Source organism: Folsomia candida, unplaced genomic scaffold (assembly GCF_002217175.1).
Source record: "Folsomia candida strain VU population unplaced genomic scaffold, ASM221717v1 Fcan01_Sc005, whole genome shotgun sequence".
Taxonomy (NCBI): Eukaryota; Metazoa; Arthropoda; class Collembola; order Entomobryomorpha; family Isotomidae; genus Folsomia; species Folsomia candida.
The window spans coordinates 763,458-789,526 of NW_019091197.1; the positions used below are offsets into that span (position 1 = coordinate 763,458).

The following is a 26,069-nucleotide window of genomic DNA, read 5'->3' on the forward strand; positions in this document are numbered from 1 at the left end:
CCGAAGGAAGAAAAATAGTCGAGAATTGTCGCACCCGAACGTGTCATCAAGCGGCAGCGAAGACGACGAAGAGAATTCCATTTTAGTTTCACCTCCTCCCATGAACGATGAAGGTAAAAGTAAAACTTTTTTACTAGTAAATACTAAAGGAAAATCATTTTTCAACCACTCGTTTGAATCCCCGTAGGAAGCACTGAAGTGCAACTATCAACTCAAGATAGCGACAACATTCCTTCAGTAAATCAACCAGAAGTGATCAACTTGGAAGGACAAGACATTGGCGTGCTTTTGGCGACATCAACAGATATAAATGATTTAAAGAAATTAATTGAAGGCAAATCTTAGTTTTTACAGTTCTTATCATGTTATATCATTTAATACACAAATAATGTAATTTTTGTTACAGGCTACAATACAAGAATTATTAAAATTCTTGAGCGCCAAAACGCAGAAATTCTAGAGATGAGAGCAACCCTGCATAATATCCGAATATCAAACGACGGCGAAGTTGAAGTTGACTTTTCATCTATTCCACATCGTTATCTGGAAACGAGAGAGCACCTTGAGCAGACCGAAAATTGGCTGGAACTTGCCGATGCAAATCGAGATTTATTGGTCAGATTTGAACTTTTTAATTAATTTTTTAATGTCATAATTTTATTCAAATTCTGAATAATTCTGGTCTTCCAGATTGAATACCTAAGGATAAAAGGAGGCGATACTGTTGAGAAAAATACGCGAAGGGCGTTTAAAAAATTAGTCAGCCCTGAACTTGCTCGACAAATAAATTATACTGGAAAGGGAGGGAAAATAGCTTTAAAAACATTGGGAATTTTCTCGGTTGTAATTGGTTCGTTATTTTATATTTATTTCATTTTATTGTAACACAATATTTATTACAAGTTTATTCCATGTGTGTACTCTTTGATTCAACAGAAAGTGTGAGAAAAAATTATCCTGCCGCAACAGATAACATCATTGAAAAAACAGCAAAACATTTCTTCCGTTTTATAAAAGTGTAATATCGTCATGGCGTGTCAACCCGGATTTTCAGCAAGAAATATAAGAAGAATAGTTTCAAGGAAAGTTCGCGAAAATATTGCAGAACTACGTGAAGAACTAACGTTGTCTACACAACATAGTAATAGTACAGTGTTTTGTCAAAATTCTCAGCAGATTAATAATAATAATTATAGCTCAGGGACTGAAACAAGTGATGTTAGCGATAGTGATAGAAGTTTAAATAGTCGCGTAACCTCCGACTGCAGTCAGGAAGGAGAGAGTATTGATAAGATAAGAGAAAATTTAAGAAATTGGGCAATTTCACATAATATCACTGGGTTAGCAATTCAAGATTTACTCAAACTTCTGAAGGAATATAAAATCTTTAGTTTTCTACCTTCCGATCACAGAACGCTTCTCAGGCCAAGGGAAAATAATTTTACAAAAAAAACATTTGATGATGGGTCGCTATTTTGCTATTTCGGTCTAGCAAATTCTCTTCTCAAACAGATAAAGTATGGTTTTATTTCGAGTAATTGTTCAATTCTAAATATTTCTATTAGTGTTGATGGTATTCCAATTAGCAAAAGTAATACAAATCAGTTTTGGCCGATTCAGGCCACATGTGCCGAAAGCAAATTAGGTGTTTTTGTGGCCGCAATATATTACGGCAAGACAAAACCTCTGAATATTTCGGATTATTTTGCAGACTTAGTAGGGGAACTTAAATTACTCCGTACAGAAGGGGTTACATATAATAATAGAAAAATTATTGTACTTTTGTGTAAAATCATTGCCGATGCTCCCGCAAGGAGTTTTGTCAAACAATGCAAAAATCACAATGCTTACTATGGCTGTGAGAAATGTTCTGAGAAAGGCAATTTTAGAGGAAGAGTAATCTTTGAAAATCCAAACGCTCCACTGCGAACAGATAAAACGTTTAAAGAACAGAGTGATAAAAATCATCATATTGGAGTATCACCATTTATAGATTTAGATTTTAATTTAGTGTCTTGTGTGCCAATAGACTACATGCATTTAGTATGCTTAGGCGTAGTTAGAAAGTTATTGAGGTGTTGGGTGAAAGGTCCATTACCCTACAAATTGTCAACCCGAGATATCTCTAAAATTAATAATTCCTTAACTGTATTAGCCACCAATTGCCCTACAAATTTCAATCGGAAACCACGTACGGCAAAGGAGATAGATTTATGGAAAGCTACGGAATTCAGGACGTTTTTACTTTATACAGGGCCAGTTTTATTAAAAAATGTTTTGTCCAGAACGAAATATCAGCACTTTCTTTTACTCAGTATAGCAACGTCTATTTTAGTTTCTAGTCGAGCGACTATTATAGAATATAATAATTATGCCAATCAACTTCTACGAATTTTTGTTGAGAAAATTAGTGAATTATATTCACCCGAATTTTTAGTGTACAATGTTCATTCACTAATACACATTAGCGCAGACGCTCTAAAATTCGGTCCGCTTGATTCATTTAGTGCGTTTCCTTACGAAAATAATATGCAGTTTATTAAACGAACTTTGAGAGCGTCATACAAACCCTTAGAGCAATGTATGAATAGGATAATTGAGAAAGAAAATGTTCTTTTATCTCAACCTGTGTCTACAACTTCTACCTCGTTTAAATTGGCCCGTAATGACAATTGTTATAAGTTAAAATCAGGGTTTATTGTTGTTGTATCAGAATACATTAAAGATAGTGAAGTCATAGTATGTAAGAAATTCAAAAAGCTTGAAGACCTGTACAAATATCCCAGCTCTAGTTCTATTTAAGGCATACATCAGGTTTCAAAAATATCAAAGAGTTTTAGAGTAAATGTGAGCCAAGTTGAAGCAAAATGTTGGTTGATGTCATTGGATGAAAAATTAATTGTTGTTCCTTTAATAAATTGTTAATATAAATAATATAATTTAAATTGTTAATAAATTGCGATTTTATTACCAATGCACTGCGAAAAAACTACCGTTAATATTTTGCATAAATTTCCATGAATGCCACGGTGATTTTGAAGTAAACATTACTGTTAATTTGTTGCAAATGCCACGGTTATTTTATTGTTACTTTCTACGTTAAAATAACGTGAATACCACCGTGGTTTTCTTGATATGCTAGTTGTTGAAAACCACGTTCGAAAAACGGCCATCAGTTGCAATTCTGCAACTCAGTTATTTTTGCGTGGATTTAACGAAAATTGTAGATCGGGTACAAATCCTGTCAGCCATCCTATTCCTCAACCTATTTAAAGAACAAATTTTTACCCATGCCATAAGTACATATTTCGTAATTAAACTGGGGCAGATTAGAGATCAATACTTATGCAATTCGACCTTATGAAATACTGAAATCTTGGGGAAATTCAAGGTTTGACAAGTTATTGACAACTGATTAAAAGCTGAATTGTAATGTCAAATTAGATTTTATTCAGGTTTTCCAATTTCTTTCGTCATACATACGTGCATATATATGTATTCAACTCGAATACGTTACGATGATAATCCTTCCACTTGATAAGCCAATACGTATGTGTTTGGTACGGATCAGTTACAAAATTGGTGGGTAATTCCTGTTCCTCTCTCGAAATGCGGATTTTCCTGAATGCCAAATTCATGATAAGCTCGCCATATAAATACGACCCGAAATCCTGGTCTCAGACATCACAGCTTGATCTAGCTCTTCCCATCCTAGTTATCACCTGATAAGCTCCACAAAACCCATTAACATGTTGAAGCTCGCAACCATTCTGGTGACATTGTTGGTCGCCTTGAGTTCTGGTAATTTTGAAAATCTACTAAAAATTTTAAACGGGGTAAATTGAAACTATTACGTTTAAATACTTACCGCCGTTTTTTATGTAAATTTAGCCTATCCAAGGTCATCCTTGAGGGTTCCTGGAGGGGGACGAATTGTTGGAGGAGAGGATGCCACCGTGGGTCAATTTCCGTACCAGTTGAGCTTGACCATGGCTGGCTCAATAATCTGTGGGGCTTCGATTATCTCACCAAACTTGGCCCTTACCGCCGGTAAATTTGTGTAACTATCGTCGTAGTAAACTACACTGTTAGAAATCTGGTATAGTCATATTGATTTCTCGGTATTAAAATTCTATCGGTAACTGAAAACTTGGTACCGACAAGGTAAAACTGTAATACCGAACAATTACTACTTATCAATATGTACCACTTTGATACATAGAGTCAAATTTGAATATTATTTGGTATCATTTCAATACTGGTTTTCTCAGTGTATAACTTGTTTAAATTGTCACACAAATATTCAAATTTTCGTGACTGTTTGTCCAGCTCATTGTGTCAACCGAGCCCAACCCTCTCAAGTTCAGGTCATCGCTGGTCGCCATCTGAGAACAACTCCCGCACCGAATGAGCAGATCAGACAGGTCACGAGGATCGACGTTCACGAGAATTACAATGGAAACACGTATGCAAATGATATTGCTCTTCTCCACCTCTCCACAAGCACGCCCTTCGTGTATGACGACGTCGTCGGAGAAATTGCACTCCCCACGCGGGAACAACAGACCACCGGAGACACCGTTGTTTCCGGATGGGGTCGACTCACATCTGGTCTTTACCCGACCGTTCTTCAGTGGGTCCAAGTCCCACATGTGAGTGACGCACAGTGCCAACAACTCTATCCCGAGGAGACTATCCTGCCTTCCATGTTGTGCGCTGGGCTTATTGCGGGAGGGAAGGACTCTTGTCAAGGCGATTCTGGTGGTCCCCAAGCCGCCGTTAATGGAGGTTATCTGGCCGGGATTGTTAGTTGGGGATATGGCTGTGCTGCACCAAATAGGTATGTAAATGTCTAGATGCGTAACAAAAAATACGGAATTTTTGGACCATTGTTAACTATTTGGTTAAATTTGTAGACCCGGCGTGTACACCGAAGTCAGCTATTTCATCGACTGGATTGATGCACACAGGAATTAAAGGTTCAAAATTATGACAACCATTCCTCTCGCTAATTGAAATTAAATTTTCTGCCCTACTTACTTATTCTACTCACTCACATTCCTCTATTTTATTCAGTTGTATTAAAGAATTGTGCGTAATAAATTGTGCATATTATGTAAAATATGAATTGTAGTTGATTTATACACATTTATTTATTTTTATAAGCATGAGTGCTTTCCACAAGACTTGCATAAATTAATGTATGACAACTTCTTTTATCGAAGCAGGAATTCCGAGTAAATTTGCAAATTGGGTGCCAATTAAACGGTCCAACGAAAATACAGTTTTATCCAACCAAAATTAATGATATCGCCAATAATGCAATGTGCAACGGGTTTAATTTTTATTTCCAACGAAAATATAAAACCATCCACCCAGATCATAGATGTTTTACACACATATCCTATTAGCCCACTTTGTAATTACGAAATTTCGACTTTTACGAAACCTATCAGTACCGTTTGCTTAGCCCGACAAGGTATTGCTTAGTAAACCCATGTTTATCACTACTTTTCTATAAAATTTTGTGCTACTACTTTGCACTAATTCTTGCACTATCATCAATTATTCGTATTACATAAATACTTGGTTCCAAATTCTAAAAAGGTTTACTATCCTCTCCCCTTGACTACTTCCAATGACCAGAGGAAATCGCTCCTATAAAAATTCCGAAATTCAACTCTCCCATATGCTAATCATAAGTTATTTTTCGACTCCATTCTAAATTTCCACTGATTATATAAAGTTTTAGAAATCGGTAGGGGTCACCCCCTAATGCCTCTCTGCCCAATTTTTGTTCATACTTATATCTCGGCTCATCGTCGCCCTCCGCAGGGGTCAAAATAGTAGAAAATCTAGGTTTTTCACCCGGTTTGCGAAGTTTAACCGATATCACTTGGATTTAAATAAAAACGTTTTATACTAACTCCTTTATGTCTGGCACACCTCCTTTGTCATACCGGGTTAGTCCCAAAAGTAATTATCAAATTACATAAATGTCAATTCTTCCAAAAGTGTCGTTGTGCAAGATTCAGGTTTTTACAGCAGAACTAGCTAATTTGCTTGCAATTTTTTATGCAGGTTAGAATTTTTTTTATGGGGAGAGTATCCTCGAAATATGCATCTGAACTGCGTTTGGGTTAAAAACATTTTTTGATGCTCCGAAATCCTAGCTTTGTTCGGGCGTTTACATTTTCAATAAACCCCATACCCTGCACTGGATAATGATATGGTGCTTATTTCCTTGTGCTGGCGAGAAGACTTTCCCTTTGGTATCGTATTGCAAAAAACATTTCACAACAAAACTTACAAATACAAAAGTTATCAACAAAAACCGAGGGAAAAAGTCATCGGGAGAAACTTTTAGGACACCCTCTACACAATATGGTAAAAATTTCAAGTTAATCGGTAAACTTGTTCGTAAGTTATTGAAGGACAGACAGACAGACGGACGGACATGACAATTACATAATCCCTGGTTTGGGCTAAGCAGTAAATTATTTCGTTGGATATTTTAATGAAAAGCGTTGTAAAATAAATCAATTGGTTGCACAAGTCACGATTGGCAAAGTTATTAATTTTGGTTGGAATAATCCATATCTTCGTTGGATGGTATAAAATAAATCGTTTGCAAATTATTAGCTTACAAATTCATTTAAGTTGTAGAAACAGTGCGAATAAATTCTTTACATCCCTTGGGTTGAACTTATTCGTATAGCACACATGTAACAGACTACTGTAAACTTACACATTCATTTACGAATATATCGGCATTAGAATTGGCATAGTAATTTGTAAACTGAAGTTTACAAATGCATATTTTCTGAGGACGCAAATTTTCGGTATTTTTTTATATTCATACGCTGGTAAACAGATGCATATTCTCATCCGTTGTAAATTTAGAATAATAAATATGTATATCTAATAATGACGTCATAATTTTTATTGACATTTGGAAGCATATATTCATATGTACATAAGCACTTGATTTGAGTCTCCATGGTGTTATATTTTAAACTAAACAAATCTCCCCAGTTATGATAGACTAATAACATAATAATTATCGTTTAATTATAATTATTCCTGTTCCTCTCCCGAAATGTTCTTGAATGTCATAGGTCGTCATGATAATCTCCCCATATAAATATTGGTGGTTTTGTACATTATGTCCAACAAACAGATACATGTACTGCAATATTATTAACGTGCGTTGCTGTATTTGTTGTACTTATGTTACATATTTTTCATAAGCACCAGATTTGTGTGTCGAAGGGACTGTATTTTAAACTAAACAAATTTCACCAGCCATTCTGAGCTCATTACACAATAATTATTATAATTTTGAGCTCTGCAGTTATACATATACAGTTCTTCTAGTTTGAGGTTATCCAAAAGAGAAATGTAGACATGTGTAAGTATGCATTAAGTACGTTTACATCGCTGTAATTGGTCTCTGCTAAACTGTAGTTATAATTTTAGGCCAACATGTATTTAAGCATACCCTAAGTTATGGTGGAGTATTTTACATACCAAGCTACTTATTACGTATGATGGCTACTCCAATGTAAATCTAAAAACATTAAAAACTCAGTCATGAACTTAACTCGAACGATATATTTACATAATATGTAATAGTTCTTTTTTAACTTCATCAGGATTAATAGCTGAGACCCAGCTTCTGGTAATTATTTTGCGTAATTGGCAATTATTAATTGGTAACTGGAATTTGTTTTGCGTAGCTTGGGCAAATGTGAAGCCTACATACCGTTACTACTCCAATTGTTGCCGGGGCTTCAATCAGAAATTGGTTGTCACAGACCCGGCTACAATAAGAGTTCGCGTTATATGTATTTAATGTAATTGGATACAAAATTAAAATTCGGTATCTTGGCCTCCAAATTTGGCCCCATATTATTATTGTAACTAGGTAGGAAAATGCTTTAGTCGGGATTTTTCCAATTTCCCTACCGCAATCGACAATAAAAACCCAATGCAACTTATCACCTAATATTATAAAATGTGGCATGAAGCTGGCCTTATCTACTTTCGAAACTCCATCAAAGCAATACATAGAAACTCATTCTCCACATGCTATTATCTGGATTGGGACCATAAAGTTGGACGAGCGAAGCAAATACCTACCACTAGCTGGCACTACCGATCTTTCCAACTTTTCGGGATTATCTTCATCCTGTTTGTTGAACCAGTCCTTTTGTTCCAGTCCTATCAATTTAGTAAGTCAGATCTCCATGAAAAGAATGATATGAAATCGGCCTGTCTAACCTACATCGCGACCATACTTTTTTGGGGATCAATTCCTTACGTGTGCCTATTAATGAGGAAATCTGGCCCACCTAGATTTATTAAGTGTTATGAATCTGTCCTTACGTTGGATAAACAATTACAAGGTACAGTTTTAATATACTTAATTTAATAATACACATTTCCAATTGCCGGAAACATAGAGCATGTGATCAGTTTTCTGAGAATTCTGGCCCCTACGCTGGTGTGACGTACTCGTCCATTTTATAATTAGCCCGGTATATGTACGTGATGAATCAATTTCTTCTGGGATTAAGGATTTCTATTAATCTGTGATTAATTAATTCAATGATCCGGTACATCTGCGATGTTTGGGGATTATCACTTGTTTTCTAGTATGTATGTTGGAAACTGTTGGCTTTCAATGACCCACTGTCATTTTCATAAGTTAAAAATACAAAGATGTTAAAATTTAAACAATTCAATCGTTTGACAACTTGTGTCGTTTGAAAAATGGTAATAATTGCAAACATATAAGTGTTTGTCAAGGTTAAATTATAAAAAATCAATCAACTTCGTTGTACCTACATATAGTGATTCAGGAATAATTGCATGAAAACTTTTGCTTGAGATTAATGATTAAGAATTAATCGAACTAAAATGGGCTTTCGGGCTTAATTATTGGGGATTATTAGTTCTTAATTTTTTCATCACGATTTTCAACATGGTTAGGATAAGTTGCCTAGATCCTCAAATCGATCACATGCTTTCCGAAAAATCCTAAATTCAAAAATTATTTATCCTTCAGAAATCTTCCACAAAGGACGCAGATACCACGAGGTGACTCAAATGTCTGCAAACATCATCAAACTTATGAGCACTTTCACTTTCGGACTTCTCAACATAGTCCCAGTTATCACGGTCTGGATTTCATTTTCACCGCACAGCCCGATTCACCATTTTGCTCGAGGTATCTACAACTACGAGGAGCATCACGGGTGGCTAATATCACTCCCTGTTAACACCATATTGTCTCTGGGAACTTGCTTTTTTGTGAACATTATTACCCCAGCGTATGAAATCTGCATGCTTTCCGTTGCCAACGGTATCATCGTTTTGTACTTGTGGAGTGCTTACCTTTTCATGCACGTTAGTACTGGAAATCATACAAAAAGCAATTCAAATAATGTTTTGCCCTTTGACATGGCCATCATAATTTATAAGCAACTCGGAATCATGACCATTCTTCAGGTTGACATGGGCAAAGATTTAGTCACGCCAATCTTGCACCATTTATACGTCGTCATTTGGTCAACAAATTTCCCTGTACTATTTGCTAGTTCAGTTCATGCCTGGGAGAGAGGTATCCCTCGTGGTGTCGGCCAGTTGCATTGGCATGATGATTGGTGGCCTCGTCATAGAAATGGTTGTAATTTGCTTTGTAGCAAAGGCTTGCAAAATGTCGAAAGACTTTATTCGGGTCATGAAACATGCTCACGGAAGGGACAGATATAGACGTAAAGTTTTGACGGGACTGTTACCAAACTCGATAAATTTAGAGCTGCAAAGTTGTGCTGAATCGATGCGCGAGGGGATCGGGAAGGACTACTTTCTCCGATATGTCGAGAGGGTCGCGGAGGGTACGATGGACTTATTGTTAGCTAAAAGTAATGTGTAACGTCAGAAATGGAGGAATAGTTTTCGTATATGTAGTTCGTAAAACTAATCAAAAACTGCGCTTTTGTTTGTATGGTTTTTATTCCCTATTCACGGCCACTTCGGGCCATGCTCGAAATAGACCATGGACCACAAAACTAAGACTCATTACGAAGGTCAGGGTTTGGTTGACTCCATGTGTTAGGAAATTTTCAAGGCAAATTATAGGCAATAACTCACTGTTGGTAATAACTTAGTAATTGATGGATGGAACTTATGCAAACTACCTGTATGAATATATAATGATTGGATAGTAATAAACAAGTAATTAGATAATAGATATATATTGGGAATGTCGTATAACTTTGATCAGGAAAAGGAGGTGACCAAGCATGAAGGAGTATTAGTAGGTGTGCGGGTGAAAATTGAGCTACGGAGAGTAATAACGGGTACACAGGACACGCTGTTATCTAGTCGCTGAGTGGCAAAGGTAAAAAATATTCAATGCACAAGAGGTTCGTTTAGACTTCATAATAGTAATTTTTTAACTTTGCAAAGTTAAAAAATATGCGATTTTTAGCATGGGAAGCGAAGTTGTGTTTGTGCTTCTTCCGCCTGGTAAAAATAGCCCGTTTTTTAACTTTGTCCTGAAACATTTTGGCAAATTCTGACCAACGCACAAACTGCCTGAAGAAACTTTAGTTGTATTGACATGGACCATATAATCTCAATCTTGACCTTTGACCCTATTATGGTGTATACTCGGACTCGTGAGGTCCGTAGCTTTCCGAAAACATACGGTTTGTAGCTGTGTGGTTTCGAGCGAAAAAGTGCACTGACCTTTGACCTCGGTTTCCGGTCGAACCAGATCACTTAAGGCTTAGGGACCAATACATTTTTTGATCAGCACCTCGAGGTGTACAACATATCATAATTTGGGGCAAATATCACGGGGGAGGATTTTCTCATAACAAGAGTGCGTCCTCGTTTCAAAATTTCAAACCAATTCGGAGGGTTACACTTCACACCATCGCGTTGTACGTAAATCAAACTGTACATAACTGATTTGATGGGTGCCATTTCCCTAAGATAAAATATTTCTGTTGTAAATAAAATACGTGAGAATTTAAGTTTAATTGCGTAACGAAATAAAATTACGTGGGGGAAATCAAGTTAATTTAAAGAAGTTACACAACAACGTATATACAACGTCAGCGTAGTAAAAAAAAATATAACTGGTTTTGTCAAAATCACCACTTTTAACGAAATTGTGTCGGCATACGGGTTCTTGAAACTTGTCAAACCAAGTTATTAAATTGGGATCTTAATTAAAAGATGTACTATCTGAAACCGTAACAGGTTAGAGATGAGTTGGTTGGCCTAAAATCTGAAAACATGCACACTCTTAGAAATACAGGATTAAATTAATACCAAGGGATAGTCAATGAGTATTGAGTCCCTTGAGTCATATACCAGTAATACTCATATTTGGATATATGACTCTATCAAAGTAGTACTTATAGGTAATAAGTATTTAAGTATTGTCTAGTAATAGCTTGGTATGAAAGCTTTACATGCAATCGGTATTAAATTCTAGCAACTTTTTACAGAATGACATAATTTTAATGACGAGAGGCAGCAACTTACCGAAATAACACCGAAAAATAATTACCTGCCTGATGAGACCAGATTTCTAGGAGTATATGTGCGAATTTAGTAGTCGGACTACATAGTAAAATTCGAACGCCAAAAACCTCACGTAATTTGACCAGTTTGTCCCTCTCTTGCATCCGACATTCTTGACACATCTCTCGATACAGTTTTCGGCATTTCCTAAGTTTTTTATTGTAACTAAATTTCCACTGAAAGAATGATTATAAAGGTAAGCCATATATCTAAGTGATTTCTCAAAAAGAAAAATAAATTGATGTTAATTTTTTTAAATTTTGAAGATAGATTTTTTAAAATTGAAATCTTGTTTATTTTAAATATTTAAAACTACGATTACAATCAATGGCGATTCAGTGTATCGCAAATAAGGTCATTAACGTCAAAAATCATATTTTGCATAATTTGATATTTCTATTATGCATACGCTCCTTATTTCTCCAATTTTTCTGATAGGGTCAAAACTTTCCTTAATTTGCATGTGTTGTGCGTATTTATTTGTCTAATTAGTATGAAAGTCATCTCTGACCTTACAATAATTTAGGAGGAAATGCAGTTTTAAAAACCATGTATGTAGTAACGTGGCTCTTTGGTTAAATCCACTGGGTTGAGATTATAGTAAATTGCGCTATTTTCTGTCAAAGTTTTACATTTTAAAATGAATAAATGTATGAAACATTTATTTCGGGGAGTATTACATAACAGCGACGAAGTATGTACATAGGAAATTAAAATATGGATACAAAGCTACTAACAGAACATGTCACAAAGAAAATAAAGAAATGCTTTCTTCTTTAAAGCTATTCGTCCTGACACTTTTGTGTCTGGCCCTCGGAACAGCAACGCCATTATTCTCGTTGTCAAACACTGAATCCAAATCGAATCCCAATTTCGACAAAAAAGTGGAAAGATTTTAGGCACAAGATGAATTCCTACTTGCACCGGTTTTCTCGACAATGCCGACCTTAACCGGGTCTAAAGTATATGTAAATTCAGGCCAATAATTTCTACTTATCATATAATTTAAGAATCTGTAATAATTCTGAATTTGATTTTTTCCTATCAAAAGGGGAATCTAATTTCAAGAAAAAGTTGTTCTGTTCAATCAAGAACGACGAGGCAATTCATAATTTACGGAGGATGGTTAGCAATTACATTTAAATCTATTTCTTACTACGGCATTCATTACGAGATGGCATGTTTACATTTCTGCAGTACCGGCGGAAGCTAGGGGGACAAATGGGGACATCGGTATTGAGGGATTGGACGAGGAGGGACTTATTAACGTGGGCAAGATACGATTGTGCTGAATTTCTGAGGGGACAATGTCCTCCTGTCCACCAGCTTCCGCCGCCCAAAGCATCTCAAAATAATTTTTTTTCATATTTTGCAAACTAAATAGTAGCGTTGGGGATATCTTCATAAGTTCGCAAACGAGTTTGCAAATGAAGTCAAACTGGTTTGCGATCTTGCGAATCTAGTTTTTCTTAATATTGATAACCACGCGAACTGGTAATGAATACCTCAACTGTTTACAATTATTTTACTAGGGTCCGTATTTCTAATCCATCAGACTTTTAATCAAAGCTACATGGCTAAATATATTGAAATTGTATATTTATATTAATACATAAATACACACAGTTGGAAATTTACACTCTTAAAAAGTGAATACTTCACCACGCTGCGCTGTGAAGTCACATATGCATATCGTTCGGTGACAATTAACAAAGGGTTATTAAAAATGTAGTCACGCAGGTATTGATTCTCGGTACCAATGTTGTTACCGCTTGGTGTTAAAATGATACCGGTCCGTAGAAACTTGCTACCGATATGGTAAAGCTTTAATACCCCCAGATATTGCTATAGTAATATTGTATATACACGGTATTATTTATCAGTACCAAGGAAGAGTCAAACATACATACCTACATATGTAATACCGCTTGATAGTATTACTTTAATAATGGATTTCTAAGAATGCATAAAAATGCTATCAGACGGATTCAGTTATAGGGATACAAAACCATACATACTATCCTCGTATTTAGGCGTGTCACCTCATTTGCATAAATCTCACTATGCCCATTTTCGGCGATACGGGCTTTCCATGTTGAATAAACTCTGTCTCTCGCGAATGCGTCAAAATATGCAAATGAGGTGACCGGCTATAATATTTCAACAGTACATGTACTGCAAGTTCGGAGTTTCAATACATTTAGTTATGTGACTTCAATTAAAAAGTCTGACCCAATGTGAAATGTGACTCATTTGCATACATTTTGTTTTATATAGTTCATCCACCAATTATGGATCTGCGTGGAATATCGCTTTACCACCGGCATCTGAAACTGACCGGGCTCCGATAAGTTCACTTTGCAGCATATGGGCCGAGACAGATCCGGATAAATGTATACAACATTGTCAAACATACCAGTGCCCATGATGCCTTTCATGTTATAAATTTTCCACAAAATTATATTCAAGCCATTTAGTAAAGCCAAGATTACAAATATTTACAGTGATATTTAATTATAATGTGTTTGTTTGTATACATGCAGATATATGTATGCTGAAAATTTTAAGGTTTTGACGACGCGAAGTTAAATTGTAGCAAGACCACGACGTAAGTCACCACTTGGCTGAACACCTGGAAGAAAACGTATGAAATTATCCCCAATTTTTTACACTTTTGTGCTAACTGCATTCTTACCGCTGCAATGAATCCAATCAGGAATGCATGCATTAAGACCTAGTGGTTCTTGATCCATGTATAAAACGGTATGAATGATTTCTAGTCGTTCCGAGATCCCGATGGCAGTTCGATTTTGGTAAAGGCAATTTCGAAAACATTGCAACTGTCAGGAATTTAATAAAAATAAAATATTTTATCTATTGAGACTATTAAATTAGAAAAAATAATAATTGTCAAGTTGCCTTTGTTGCACCAATAGCCGCGATGGTGAGGCAAGCCATGTACCAAACGAAGTAAAACAGATTAACGAGTTTAATATGGAGTGTTGTATTGGGGTCCATCATTTCGATAAAGGAGCGGCTAAAGTGGACTAATAAACTGGTCACGTGAAATAGTATGTGTAGGCTGGCCATGGAATTAATCTGGTCGAAGAGGTTCTTAATCTCGTTGTACAAACTGGTCACCTAAATAATTATGGATGGATCTTTAATTCGGATTTTATTTTATCTGTTTTACGCCGACATTTTTTTGTCATTTTGAATTTTGAGTAGAGCTCCACAGGAGTCGGATGATTTTTTTTTAATTTTGAAGGAAAAATAGATTTTTTAACAGTTTTGAATCTTCAAGGAACAATTTTATTAACGGCGCGACATTTAAGTTAGTATCGCAGCCTGCGTTGCGTTTCTACACAATTTACGGACGCTTGAAGAAAATATAAATGAATCCTGAACTGATGAATTAATAAAAATCGTGTGTAGGGAAATTAAAATTTCGTGCAATGGTCAAAAACTTATTAGCTCACCTGACTCAAGAAATGTTGTCCATTTTTTCCACAGCTATGTAAGTATAATTCGCAGTCGCACCCAAGTTTATACGTAATTATGCACAAGTATGTACTAAACCCGAGCAGCATTGAATTCACGAATATCGAGAAATTTATATTATACAAGAACAAAATAGAAGATAAAATCATTTGAAGTAATTCGTTTCCTTCCAAATCAAGTAGGCTATCTAAATTTACGATACTCGCGTCTTTGTATGTTTCTCGGAAAGGGACATTTCCAAGGAAGAAGGTTTCCAAGCCGTAATACACTGAAGACGCGATCGGAATGATGATCATGGCCAAAAACGGGAAACTAATTTGCAACCAACCCTGCGTAATAAATCAGAATTTGAAATAGTTTTCAGATAAGTATTAATACCTACTTGTAAATATGTGCACCTTTACAAATTCAGTATTAAACTGGTACCAAGCGGTATTATTATTTGACACTACCATGTGGTATTGATAAGTAACAGCTCCGTTTAAAATTTTACAATATCCGTAATAAATTTTTACGGATGAGTATAATTTCAATAACAAAAAGAAGCAACTTATTTACTACCCAGAAATTAATACCTGCGTGACTATACCAGATTTAATACTATTAAATTGTGACGAGTTTGCCATATTTTATACCCTTCCGTGAAAATTCGTCACTACGGTCGTAAATGGGTATTCATATTCATAATGAGGATCCACTAACGAGTTGGACTGACAAAATAAAATGCTCAGAACTTTTTACACAGTTAATGCAATTTCCAAAAAGTTGCATATGTTTACTACCAAAGGGTTTGGATTGCCATACAGTTCAAATTTTAATGATTCAATTCCGCTATCTGCTACAGATTGCATTTTCTTCTTCCGATTTCGGGTCAAATTCCGCCCATAGATTGCACCTACTTTCAACCTGATTTCCTTCCATCTGTTCTTAAATTTTCGTAAGGTGTCTGGCGTTTCTGAAAGCTTAGAATATTTGGATTTAGTCAGCGCTCAGAATTTCTCAATTGGTCGCAGTTGAGGAAAATTTGGTGGGTTTCCATTTTTTTTGCACAAATTCAATTTTTTTCAGATGTCGGTACTGAGTAACCTTTTTGGCGTCATGGGACCTTGCGAGGTCAGGCCAAAACAAAACTTTATTTTTTTATGATCTTTAGTAATAAAAGATTCGAATCCCCCTTTAATGCATGATTTAAGATAAACCCCCTGGTTTACAGTGCCCTCAAAAACAACGGGATAGGAAACATGACCAATGCTAGACATGCGTTGCCAAATTCTTCATTGTTTTGTGAATTAGTTTTTCTTTTGGACTTTGTCTTCATATTTTACTTCACAGGGGTTGGAACTATGGAAAAAATGTCTTCCTGGAGGATTTGAAGGGTCAGCTGTGACGTAGGGCTCATCGTCCATGATGACCACGTTTCCCCGAATTTTCTTCAACTATTTCTTGCATCACATATGAATCATTTCATTTTGTGTTGGTTTGTAATTTGGTGCTGGTTTTTTCCCTGCCTACAATCCCTAGTTTATGGACTTTGATTTTGCTTAGATAGCTTTTTGAAATGTTGACCTTCCTTTCCGCGCCAGCCGTTGTCGTTGATGGATAATTTTTGAAGATTTTTTAATGCGATTTTTGACTTTTGTCGTCGCTAGCTTTGCAGGTCGACCAGTGGGGACTTTGAATTAGAGTTCATTGGATTCCTCGTACTTTTTTATGTAAAAGTAGACATTTGAATGAGGAATACCTTCTTGCTTGAAAAAGTGCCAAGTGATTTTAGAATCATAGTTTGTTCGATTTTTGTGAAACTCAATCACTCTTTTTTTCAACTCTTGCCTTTCAACCCAAGTTTTTCTAGTCTTAGCCATGACTCAATAATTGGTGACATATATCAATGGAAAGCTTATAACTTGGTCTATTCAAAAATAATTTTTTCGAAATTTAATTTCGCTGTGTTCCCGCCTAGCGCGCCTTTACGGGGCAGTCCAACTCGATAGTGGATGATCTTTATTTGTATTACATAAATACATATTTCTGATAATTTTGAAATATAAAAATCGTAGGAAATCTTACAGTTCTCGAGAGGCTGGAATATTGCGATAGCGTTTCCCCAGATTTTAAAATTTTGATCCAAGCGGCTTTCTGAAACCAGGCAAAGCAGGAAAACATGAATAACATGATCACGTTTACGACTAATCGCGCCAAAATGTAGAGTTTTGAAGGATCCTCTCGTATTCCACCGTAGGTCTTTTCGATCCCAAATTTGCACTGGATTAGTGTAACTAAAAGTTGCATGGTATGATTTACTATGCAGAGACACTGAAAATATGAATAAGAGTATTAAATTATATACACATATAAGTACGTAAACATATTTCATTTAAAAAATTTCAAACCATTTGTAAACTATTCAAACAATTCACGTACCTATGTAGCTTATAAAATCCTTAACTTTTACAAAATAATTTCACAAGCTTTTACAAACTAAAGAGATGCTCTTGGCGTCAGTTAGTTTACAAAATTTGTGGGTTTATTTTCTTTTAAGTATACGAATATTTCTATGGAAAATCTTATAAAATTTTACAATCTTAAATAAATTTACGGATTTTACAATGCTACCAAGGACTGCGTGAATTGCGTCAATATGTAACAAATTCTACTCACAGTATGAAAACAATTCGTCGTGACGACAAATCCATTCCCCGTTTAGCGTTGAGGTACAATTTTGTATGGTGTAATGCAAGCGTAATACAGGAGATTCGAGAAACTTGTCAAGAAATGAAATATCTCGGTCTCCATTTTTCTATAATTTGTGCATGGTTTCATTATGAACTTGCCCTGTACGCAATACATAAAGTGTTTAGTGCAATGGAGTATTTAATGAACTGTGCAAGAATTTGTCAATTTAACATATGTACATATTTATCCCCATTTTGGTGCACTCTTAAAAACCAGGTGTTAATCGTTACCGAACGGTTTGCATAGGTGACTTTGCAACGCGGTGGTAATGCTTCTCACAATGGTGATAAAATTTACACCAACCAGTGACAATTTATCACCATGCGGTGAAAACTATTATCACCATTTAGTGAAGTCACATATCTATGCACGCCGTTTGGTGACGGCGATTAACACCGGGTTTTTAAGAGTGTACTTCTTCTGGTCAGCATTTCCGACATATTTTAATTTGTTAATTCACGACGACGCCTCTTTATAATATTGTTAATGCATGTATGTATGCGTACATATTTACGTACATAAGTTTGCACATATTGCATATTTACATATGGAAGAGTAAAATCATTCTTATTTATACGTATGTATACATCGATATATGCGTGTCTTACTTGAATCCGAAATTTAATTGTGAATAATTCAGTCCATGTGCCAAGCTTTTTCTCCAATAACCGAGGTTATCCATACTTTATGGAATTAACAAGTAATTCAGATCTATTGGACTCATCAAATCTTGAAAAATTTATGTATATATTTCATTTAAACTAGATTGGAAGTGTAAATCGTTTTCGTTGTGTAAATCATTTATGCAGGCGCACATGTACATACATAAATATGTATATAAATACATACATTCATATATATATGCCTTTACATATGCATGATATATGGATGTGCATTGATTTTAATATCCATATATGATGCATAAGTACCTCGTAAGTACTTCGCATAACAACCTCGTTATTTTGCATGACCTTAGCGACAAAAGGCTACGTTTCTCTAAAATTTGTCAAGTATGTGGATACGTACAGATGTACATAAACTACACTACAAAGTGATTTATTAGAGGTGTACATAATATGCACTACATATTACCCAAAATTACGTCATAGTTGCAATTGTTGAATTAGAAATGATTCACTTTTATTTACATGAGTTTTCCAGAATCACAATGAAGTTCTTGGTCACTCTTGCACGCACACATACGCAAAAACGTATGAAAACCATAACGTTATCCAGCTCAGACAATGAGAAGGTGGTCAAACTCATTGCGTGCGGAACGTAACAATTTGTTCAATTTGGACACAATTGCATATTGAAATTTTTATGCTGAACGTACAATTAAATTAGTAACGGATTTCTTGGAAATGACATAAACCTCAAAATAGTCCGTAAATTGGTAAAACCCAGAAATTACATAATGGATTTATACCTATTTTTAAACCTTTTATACATCCATAAAATATCTATGATATTATGACTACCTGCCGACAAGAATTGCATGCTAGTTATATATTTATTTCTATTAATATTGATGCATACATGTACCTAAATCCTCCAGGTATCGTGTCCATCTTATTTTTTGGCGACACTAACAGTAAATGACATGACGACATCTATACATTTAATCCTAGTGACTAACTCAATATGGCACGTCACAAAAATTTATTTCATATAAAACTTAGAATAACTGTGGGAAAAATTATCACTACTTCAATCCAACTGGAAAGGATACACACAAAACGAGCAAATTTATATTGCTTCAACTCTGCCAATTTATTGAAATATATTTCATTCACATTCAAAAAAATCTAACACTATGGCCAAGTTTATCACAAGTTTCTCAAATTTTACCTCAGTGATCTTATTATTTTTTGGAACCATGTGTATAACACGAGCCCAGTGGCAATCCCAGATTAACGCTGCAAACGCAAGGATCTCTCTTGTAGACGGGAAAACGAGTAAGTTTCTTTGTTACCAATTCTGTTACGTCAGAATCTACACTGGTATAGTCAGACAGGTATTGATTTCTCGGTATAACAGTTGCTACCGCTTGGTATTAAAATTATACCGGTCTGTAAAAATTTGCTACTGATAATATGACAAAACTTTAATACGGACCTATTACTATACTACATGGTATTACTTGTCAATACCACTTTGGTATAGTCATAAATATGTTTGAATACCGCTTGGTACATATTATTTTAATGCTGGATTTCTAAGAGTGTACAAATTTTGCAAATTTGTATAAGTCATGTTTTAAATAACTTTTCTCTTTTGTCTATAGTTGCCAATTTGAAGAAAATCGAATCACTGGATTCCAGATTAACAATCTTGAGGAGTGACATGTACTCGGAAATCAATGATTTATCAAATCGAGTTTACACCATGAGAGAAACTGTGACACAAATGAGGAACGACATTGAATCAAACAAAGCCCAAATCCAATATGCAAATGACAGGATTGCGGAACTTTCCACCTCTCTGCACACTGCTAACAGCAAAATCACCAAATTAGAGTCCGTCAATCAAGTATGGGCAAAAAATTGGAGAATTGTTGACAAAACTTTTAAAGGATTAAGAAAGAAGGTTACATTTGTTACACCGGTTTTCGTCATTGGCGGTTAATGATTAAAGAATAATCTTAGGTTAAAATTTTTGGATTTAATCGACAACATTTTAGCCAGCAATTTAGTCAGTTTAATTATACATGTCTAATTGTGAGTTAGATATATGATGTGAGACAGGAACATTTTTTGTTAGATTTTTGTGTATGCATGTATCTATTAAAATATAATTATACGAAACTACGTGTCGTTGGATTAAAATTGTATGTATGCCAAATTATTTGCAATATTTCACAACAACCTTGCTCTAATTTTTTTATTTTCTAAACTGAAGTATGTATAATGGGGGGAAATTTGACGATTCTAAAAATCACTGGATATCTATGCAATCGAAATAAAGTTGTGTATAATTTCCTAACTGTTAAATAAAATAAGTAGAGTATGATACAACAACTGGGTAAAATTTATCTAACATTGCATATCTCTGAAAAATTTTACCAATTGTTGTTTCATCCTCTATTTTACAGATACTCCGAGTATCATACTCGACGTTAGGCAAGTAAATTATACGCAACTTTATGTGTTGGCTTTAAGAGTATAATACACTAGCGTATAAGCCCGTCTCCCACCGGGCGACGGGCTTATTTGGTTTTCGTAAAAATTCAATGAGATTGTTCATAATTCCACCGAATTATTTTTTTATTGTATCTGTATTATTAGCTGGAAATGTCTCTTGGCAACGGAAGTGAAACTTCCTCCACTTTCACTTCCGTTGCAGACAAACATTTCCAGCTTATAATATAGATACTTCATCATACGCTCCAAGTGATAAAATCAGATTACGATAATCCTCCTTGTCGCTTTACGCGAACATGTCCGTATTTATTATGCGTTCGAATGAGATGCTTAAGTCACTGGTAAATAAATTAGTATACTAGTTTATTTCGTATAACAAATATTTATTAAGTAATCTTTCATAATCCCATAATTTATGGCATCGTCAAAATATCGGCTTCCGTCTGCATACAAATCTCCAGAAGACGGCCTTCCGTGTGGTAAATGATGGCACGAAGGAGGACCGCGTTCCCAGAGAAGGTATCATTCGGTACGATGCTGTACCTCACGGTGTACATTAAACCGGGTTGGACAGATGAACCGGGCAGGACGGTGTCGAAGAGACGGTGCGGAGTTCCGAGATACACGACGTCAACCGCCAAACTGAGCGAAGTTGCGGCAGAGCCTGAAATAGATTAATTACTTGAAATTAATTATAGGCTAAAATATTTATCTCTGCGGTTTTTGGGAAAAATCGCAGTTTTATTTGTATTTTAATAACTGACAGTAGCTTAAATGTTGTGCACTGAGAATAAAATGTTAGCAAATTGCTACTGGGTGGTGTCTATATTGACCTCACCGGTTTGGTAGCAATTTTCTACAGAATTGTAGTAAATTTGCTACCATCTTGTAGCATTTCCTTATCCCGCTGTTGCGGCTAGTCAAAATGTGGTAGCAAATATGCTACAATTCTATAGCAAATCACTACCAATCCGGTGAGGTCATATATAGACACCGCCCAGTAGCAATTTGCTAACATTTTATTCTCAGTGTGGTTATGTACATATGTACATTGATGAAAATAATTAATTGAGTAAGATTTCGATTTTAGACAAAATTTCTCAAATCAAATTTACAACTTCATTACTTATTTAATTAAATATTAAATATTTATTATCGGCTAAACTTACTTGGAATAAAATCATACTCAATATTGTACACTCGACCAGGTTGGAAAGCACATCGTCCTTCGCATTCGGAAATTCTGAGTTGAATTGGTGTTCCGTACCCACCTATTCATTAATCAATTCAAGATTAATATTTTGTCTTTAATAGGGATTACAATTTTTGAAAAGTTTACACACCACAGCGAGTAATATTTCCTACGACGCCTCTGGCGCTGCCGGCCGTCTTTTGTACAACACTGGCCTCAACAATGCTAAAGGATCCGATGGAAGATGCTGTCGCAGAGGCGGAAAAAAGGGCCAAAGCAACCAAATATTTCGTGGCAGAAGACATCTCAAAATTTGAAAAGTTTTTTTTACCAAAATTTGAAATAATCAGAGTGAGGAACTTATCTGGACGAGTGGGTACATGATGAAGGGATTCGCACGGTTTTATACTGCACAACGACATGATTGACGTAAATCTCAGGTGATTAACTTGATAAGATATTCAGCCTGCAGTGAGGTGTGTGAATGTATGCAAACCGTTATGAAATTCAGGTAAATGCTGATGAATTAGTTTAAGTTATCGAAACTTAGGGTTAAATTCAAATGAAGTCTGATAAGTATGTAATGCACAGAAATTTAATCCAGATTAGCTGATGCTGACGTCAATTAAAATAACACTGGACGTCACAATTGCTTTACTGGAAAAGCTTCTGATCATTTAGGCAATGGAAACCAAATCTCGGCACGTATACAGAGAAAAACCGAGTTGACCAATCGTTTAATTGATCAATCGATCAAAACTTGTCGACATAATGTGACGCGCAATGTATGCTTATCATGTCCTTTTTTCACTGCGATTAAATAAATTATGGATTTGATTAGTTTGCCTGGACGGTAGGATTCAAAATTGCGTCATGCATATTTTCACAATTGTATCACTACGATTTAGGATATCAATGAACTACATGGGAATTCCCCAGATAATTGTATCTACTATTATATAGCAAGTGTTTAAGATTGTGCTTATTTAGCGTCTTTTTGTACGAATTAATACGAATATTTATATCCGAATCTTTAATTTCTTGTATGTATAAAAATAGGTCTTTTCCATTTTAACTACACTCAAAATAAGGTAGTAATTAATCATTACCATGAGGAATTACTATGTGTCTCTACCACGTCGGTTATGAGTTGTAGTAGAAATGGTAAGAATAAGTTCAGGGAAATTCTTGTTACGCATAAAATAAAAATGGGTGTAAAAAAGTTTCCCGAACAGTTTTGGAAAACCGGTCAGAAATTTTCATGACGAAACTTCAGGACATGCAAGATCGTCTGATGGGCACGCAAAATACCTGTGCATACGATGGTATAAAAAATTTGTTTAAAAAATGTGTTTCTTTGCGAAAAGAACACTTGTTTGATACTATGCTTTGCCTGGTCCGAAACTATGGCTACGATGTATTTTTACAAACAAAAGTGAACTTTAAGCTCAATTATAGCTGACATCTAGCGGCTACCACGGCCTGAGCTGCAGACGTGGTTCCGGGTGTCAATCTCGTCATGCCGCATCAAATGACGTGATTTGGAGAGCTCTCCGATCTGTACGAGCCCTCACCATCAAAGAGCCAGGCGGTTGTTCCCGGTCAGATGGGGAACGCCTTAACGGACTAACGCTAGTCCCAAGGGCGAGAGGAAGGCCCCCATTATGTGCTGACACATTCGCGCCGTCATTCCTCCCTCAAACTTTTTTCCACCCAGGTGTGGCAGCCGAGAGGGTGGAGAAAACCAGGTTCCTCTTTGGTCCCCTTTGTTCTTTGGTTCCTCTTTGTTCCTGTAGTCCTTGAGACGACTTGGAGCGCGGAGGGTCTGTCCCTCATCAAAGAAATAGGGTCAAGGATCAACGCTCTCATGGACGAGAAAAAGGCGATACTAGGTCTCATTCACCAAACAAACATTGTGGTACAACGCGGAAATATCGCTGCTTGTACATACATATGCATGTTACATACATATGCATAATGGATACATTTGTATGTCATATTTATTAAGTATATCGGTATAGCCTTTCCTACTCCTAAAGGACGGTTCTAAATAATTTCTTCTTCGTCGTTTTTTAATCTAACATTTGGAACATGAATGTGTTAATTTTTAAAAGCATAATAGTTATATTTGTATGATTTAATGCCTCGTCACACGCTCCAGCTGATTAAAGCAGATTAAGATAATCCTCGTCATCCCTTGATGCAACAGATACACACTCTCAATAATTTGGAGATTAATCGTCACCCGATGGGGTACTATAGTGCTCAATTTTTTGGAAATGAAGTAGGGGACGTTTTGTCACCAGGGGGAGTCAAAAACCCAGGTACCAAGCATATCTGACGTCATCATTTAAAAAATGCAATACATTCATGTAAAACAGCATCATATGGTCAGATAAATATGTTCAATTTTTTAAATTACGACGTCACGTGTGCTTGGTACCTGAGTTTTTGACTCCCTCCAGTGAAAAAACGTCCCCTAATTCATTTCCAAAAAATAGACCACTATAGTACCTCCGCGAGTGACAATTTGTCTAAAATTATATACAGTGTACATATGGACTCGTTCATATATTACGTTATCATTTTCAATAGGGTAGGATCCGAAATTTTCCTTATCCCCCACGTTGAAAATGATTACGTAATATACGGACAATCCCTATTCATTATGCGTTTAAATGTGACGCTTAAAGCACTGATGAATAAATTACTGACAAATATTTATTTATTAAGTAACTTTCCCACACATAATTTATGGGAGCGTTCAGATATCGTCTGAACCGTCTGCATGCAAACCTCCAACTGACGACCTTCCGTGTGATAAGTGATGGCACGAAGTAGAACCGCGTTCCCAGCGAGGGTATCATCCGGTACGATGCTGCACCTCACGGTGTACATCTTACCTGGATTGACAGATGAATCAGGCAAGACGACGTCAAAGAGACGATGCGGCCATGATTGATACACGACTTCAACCACAAGACTGAGCGACGTTTGGGCAGTGCCTGTAGATTAATTAGGTGTAATTGGGTTTGATTAATTGATGATTGACTTAGGATTAGTAATTCTAAAAAACACATTTCGGGCAAAATCTGCCCATAGAGTATCCAACGTCCCGCGGGTATTTACTACCCCAAAACCCACCAAAACCCGCAAATCCCCAATAATTTAAAAAACCCGAGGGAACATTCCCTGGTGACCATGTTACTTAAGCACACAATAAAATCGACAAAACGTACTTGTGATGAAATCATACTCAATTCCGTACTCTTGCCCGGGTATGAAAGCACATCGTTCCTTGCAGTCAGAAATTCTGAGTTGAATTGGTGTTCCGTACCCACCTGAGACTCGTTAATCAATTAAATGTTACCATTCTCGTTTCTTTTATAGTGACTAAAAAATGTATAAAGTTTACGCACCACAGCGAGTAAAATTCACTATGCCTCTAGTGCTGTCGGCCGTATTTTGCACGAAACTGGCCTCACGAATGCCAAGGGAGCAGATGGAAGATGCTGACGCAGAGGCGGCAAAAAGCGCCAAGGCAATCAAATATTTAGTGGTGGAAAACATCGCAAAATTTGAAAGTTTTTTACCAAAATTTGAAATAATGAAAGTGGAAAATTTGTCTGGATGAGTGGGTACGTGATGAAAGGTTATATTTATGTAGTTCTATGCTGGATCCGCGTGATTGACATAAATCTGGCAATTAATTAATATGATAAGATAATATGATACGATATTCACCTTAGAGTGGGATGTAATATGTTTGTAAGGAAGCCGTTATCTATCCAGGAAAATTCTGACATATTATTTTGTAAGTAATCACAACAGAGAGTTTAACCTGAGTATTAAATACGCAGAAACTAACAAGGGAAACTTCCGAGTTGTCGGTCGTG

At 35.9% G+C, this 26,069-nt stretch overlaps 4 protein-coding genes across 4 annotated transcripts; 2 read left to right on the forward strand and 2 right to left on the reverse strand.

Annotated features, from left to right (window-relative positions):
- Window positions 1–3,695: 3,695 nt before the first annotated feature.
- On the forward strand, window positions 3,696–5,103 carry LOC110849581 (trypsin-1). The gene is made up of 4 exons (XM_022097014.2): window positions 3,696–3,801; window positions 3,892–4,050; window positions 4,330–4,840; window positions 4,917–5,103. Exons 1-4 carry the CDS (start codon window positions 3,750–3,752, stop codon window positions 4,975–4,977), a joined length of 783 nt encoding a protein of 260 aa, XP_021952706.1. The 5' UTR covers window positions 3,696–3,749; the 3' UTR covers window positions 4,978–5,103.
- Window positions 5,104–19,577: 14,474 nt separating this feature from the next.
- LOC118435844 lies at window positions 19,578–20,878 on the forward strand. Its single transcript, XM_035852307.1, has 2 exons — window positions 19,578–19,796; window positions 20,126–20,878. Exons 1-2 carry the CDS (start codon window positions 19,655–19,657, stop codon window positions 20,464–20,466), a joined length of 483 nt encoding a protein of 160 aa, XP_035708200.1. The 5' UTR covers window positions 19,578–19,654; the 3' UTR covers window positions 20,467–20,878.
- Window positions 20,879–21,343: 465 nt separating this feature from the next.
- LOC110849891 lies at window positions 21,344–22,562 on the reverse strand. Its single transcript, XM_022097362.2, has 3 exons — window positions 22,325–22,562; window positions 22,151–22,252; window positions 21,344–21,645 (listed from the first exon to the last, which is right to left on the reverse strand). The coding sequence occupies exons 1-3, from the start codon at window positions 22,476–22,478 to the stop codon at window positions 21,395–21,397; spliced, it is 507 nt and encodes a 168-aa protein (XP_021953054.1). The 5' UTR covers window positions 22,479–22,562; the 3' UTR covers window positions 21,344–21,394.
- Window positions 22,563–23,791: 1,229 nt separating this feature from the next.
- LOC118435584 lies at window positions 23,792–25,864 on the reverse strand. The gene is made up of 4 exons (XM_035851866.1): window positions 25,593–25,864; window positions 25,413–25,514; window positions 24,970–25,178; window positions 23,792–24,004 (listed from the first exon to the last, which is right to left on the reverse strand). Exons 1-4 carry the CDS (start codon window positions 25,741–25,743, stop codon window positions 23,792–23,794), a joined length of 675 nt encoding a protein of 224 aa, XP_035707759.1. The 5' UTR covers window positions 25,744–25,864.
- Window positions 25,865–26,069: the final 205 nt, after the last annotated feature.

Coding starts and splice junctions, on each gene's coding strand:
- LOC118435844 (XM_035852307.1), top strand. CDS start 19,655: ATGGCCAAGTTTATCACAAGTTTCTCAAATTTTACCTCAGTGATCTTA. Junction 19,797..20,125: donor TCTTGTAGACGGGAAAACGA/GTAAGTTTCTTT, acceptor TTTTGTCTATAG/TTGCCAATTTGAAGAAAATC.
- LOC110849891 (XM_022097362.2), bottom strand. CDS start 22,478: ATGTCTTCTGCCACGAAATATTTGGTTGCTTTGGCCCTTTTTTCCGCC. Junction 22,253..22,324: donor AGGAAATATTACTCGCTGTG/GTGTGTAAACTT, acceptor ATTAATGAATAG/GTGGGTACGGAACACCAATT. Junction 21,646..22,150: donor TGAGTATGATTTTATTCCAA/GTAAGTTTAGCC, acceptor AATCTATTTCAG/GCTCTGCCGCAACTTCGCTC.
- LOC110849581 (XM_022097014.2), top strand. CDS start 3,750: ATGTTGAAGCTCGCAACCATTCTGGTGACATTGTTGGTCGCCTTGAGT. Junction 3,802..3,891: donor GTTGGTCGCCTTGAGTTCTG/GTAATTTTGAAA, acceptor ATGTAAATTTAG/CCTATCCAAGGTCATCCTTG. Junction 4,051..4,329: donor AAACTTGGCCCTTACCGCCG/GTAAATTTGTGT, acceptor CTGTTTGTCCAG/CTCATTGTGTCAACCGAGCC.
- LOC118435584 (XM_035851866.1), bottom strand. CDS start 25,743: ATGTTTTCCACCACTAAATATTTGATTGCCTTGGCGCTTTTTGCCGCC. Junction 25,515..25,592: donor AGTGAATTTTACTCGCTGTG/GTGCGTAAACTT, acceptor AACGAGTCTCAG/GTGGGTACGGAACACCAATT. Junction 24,005..24,969: donor CGGAAGGTCGTCAGTTGGAG/GTTTGCATGCAG, acceptor TTCTTTGATGAG/GGACAGACCCTCCGCGCTCC.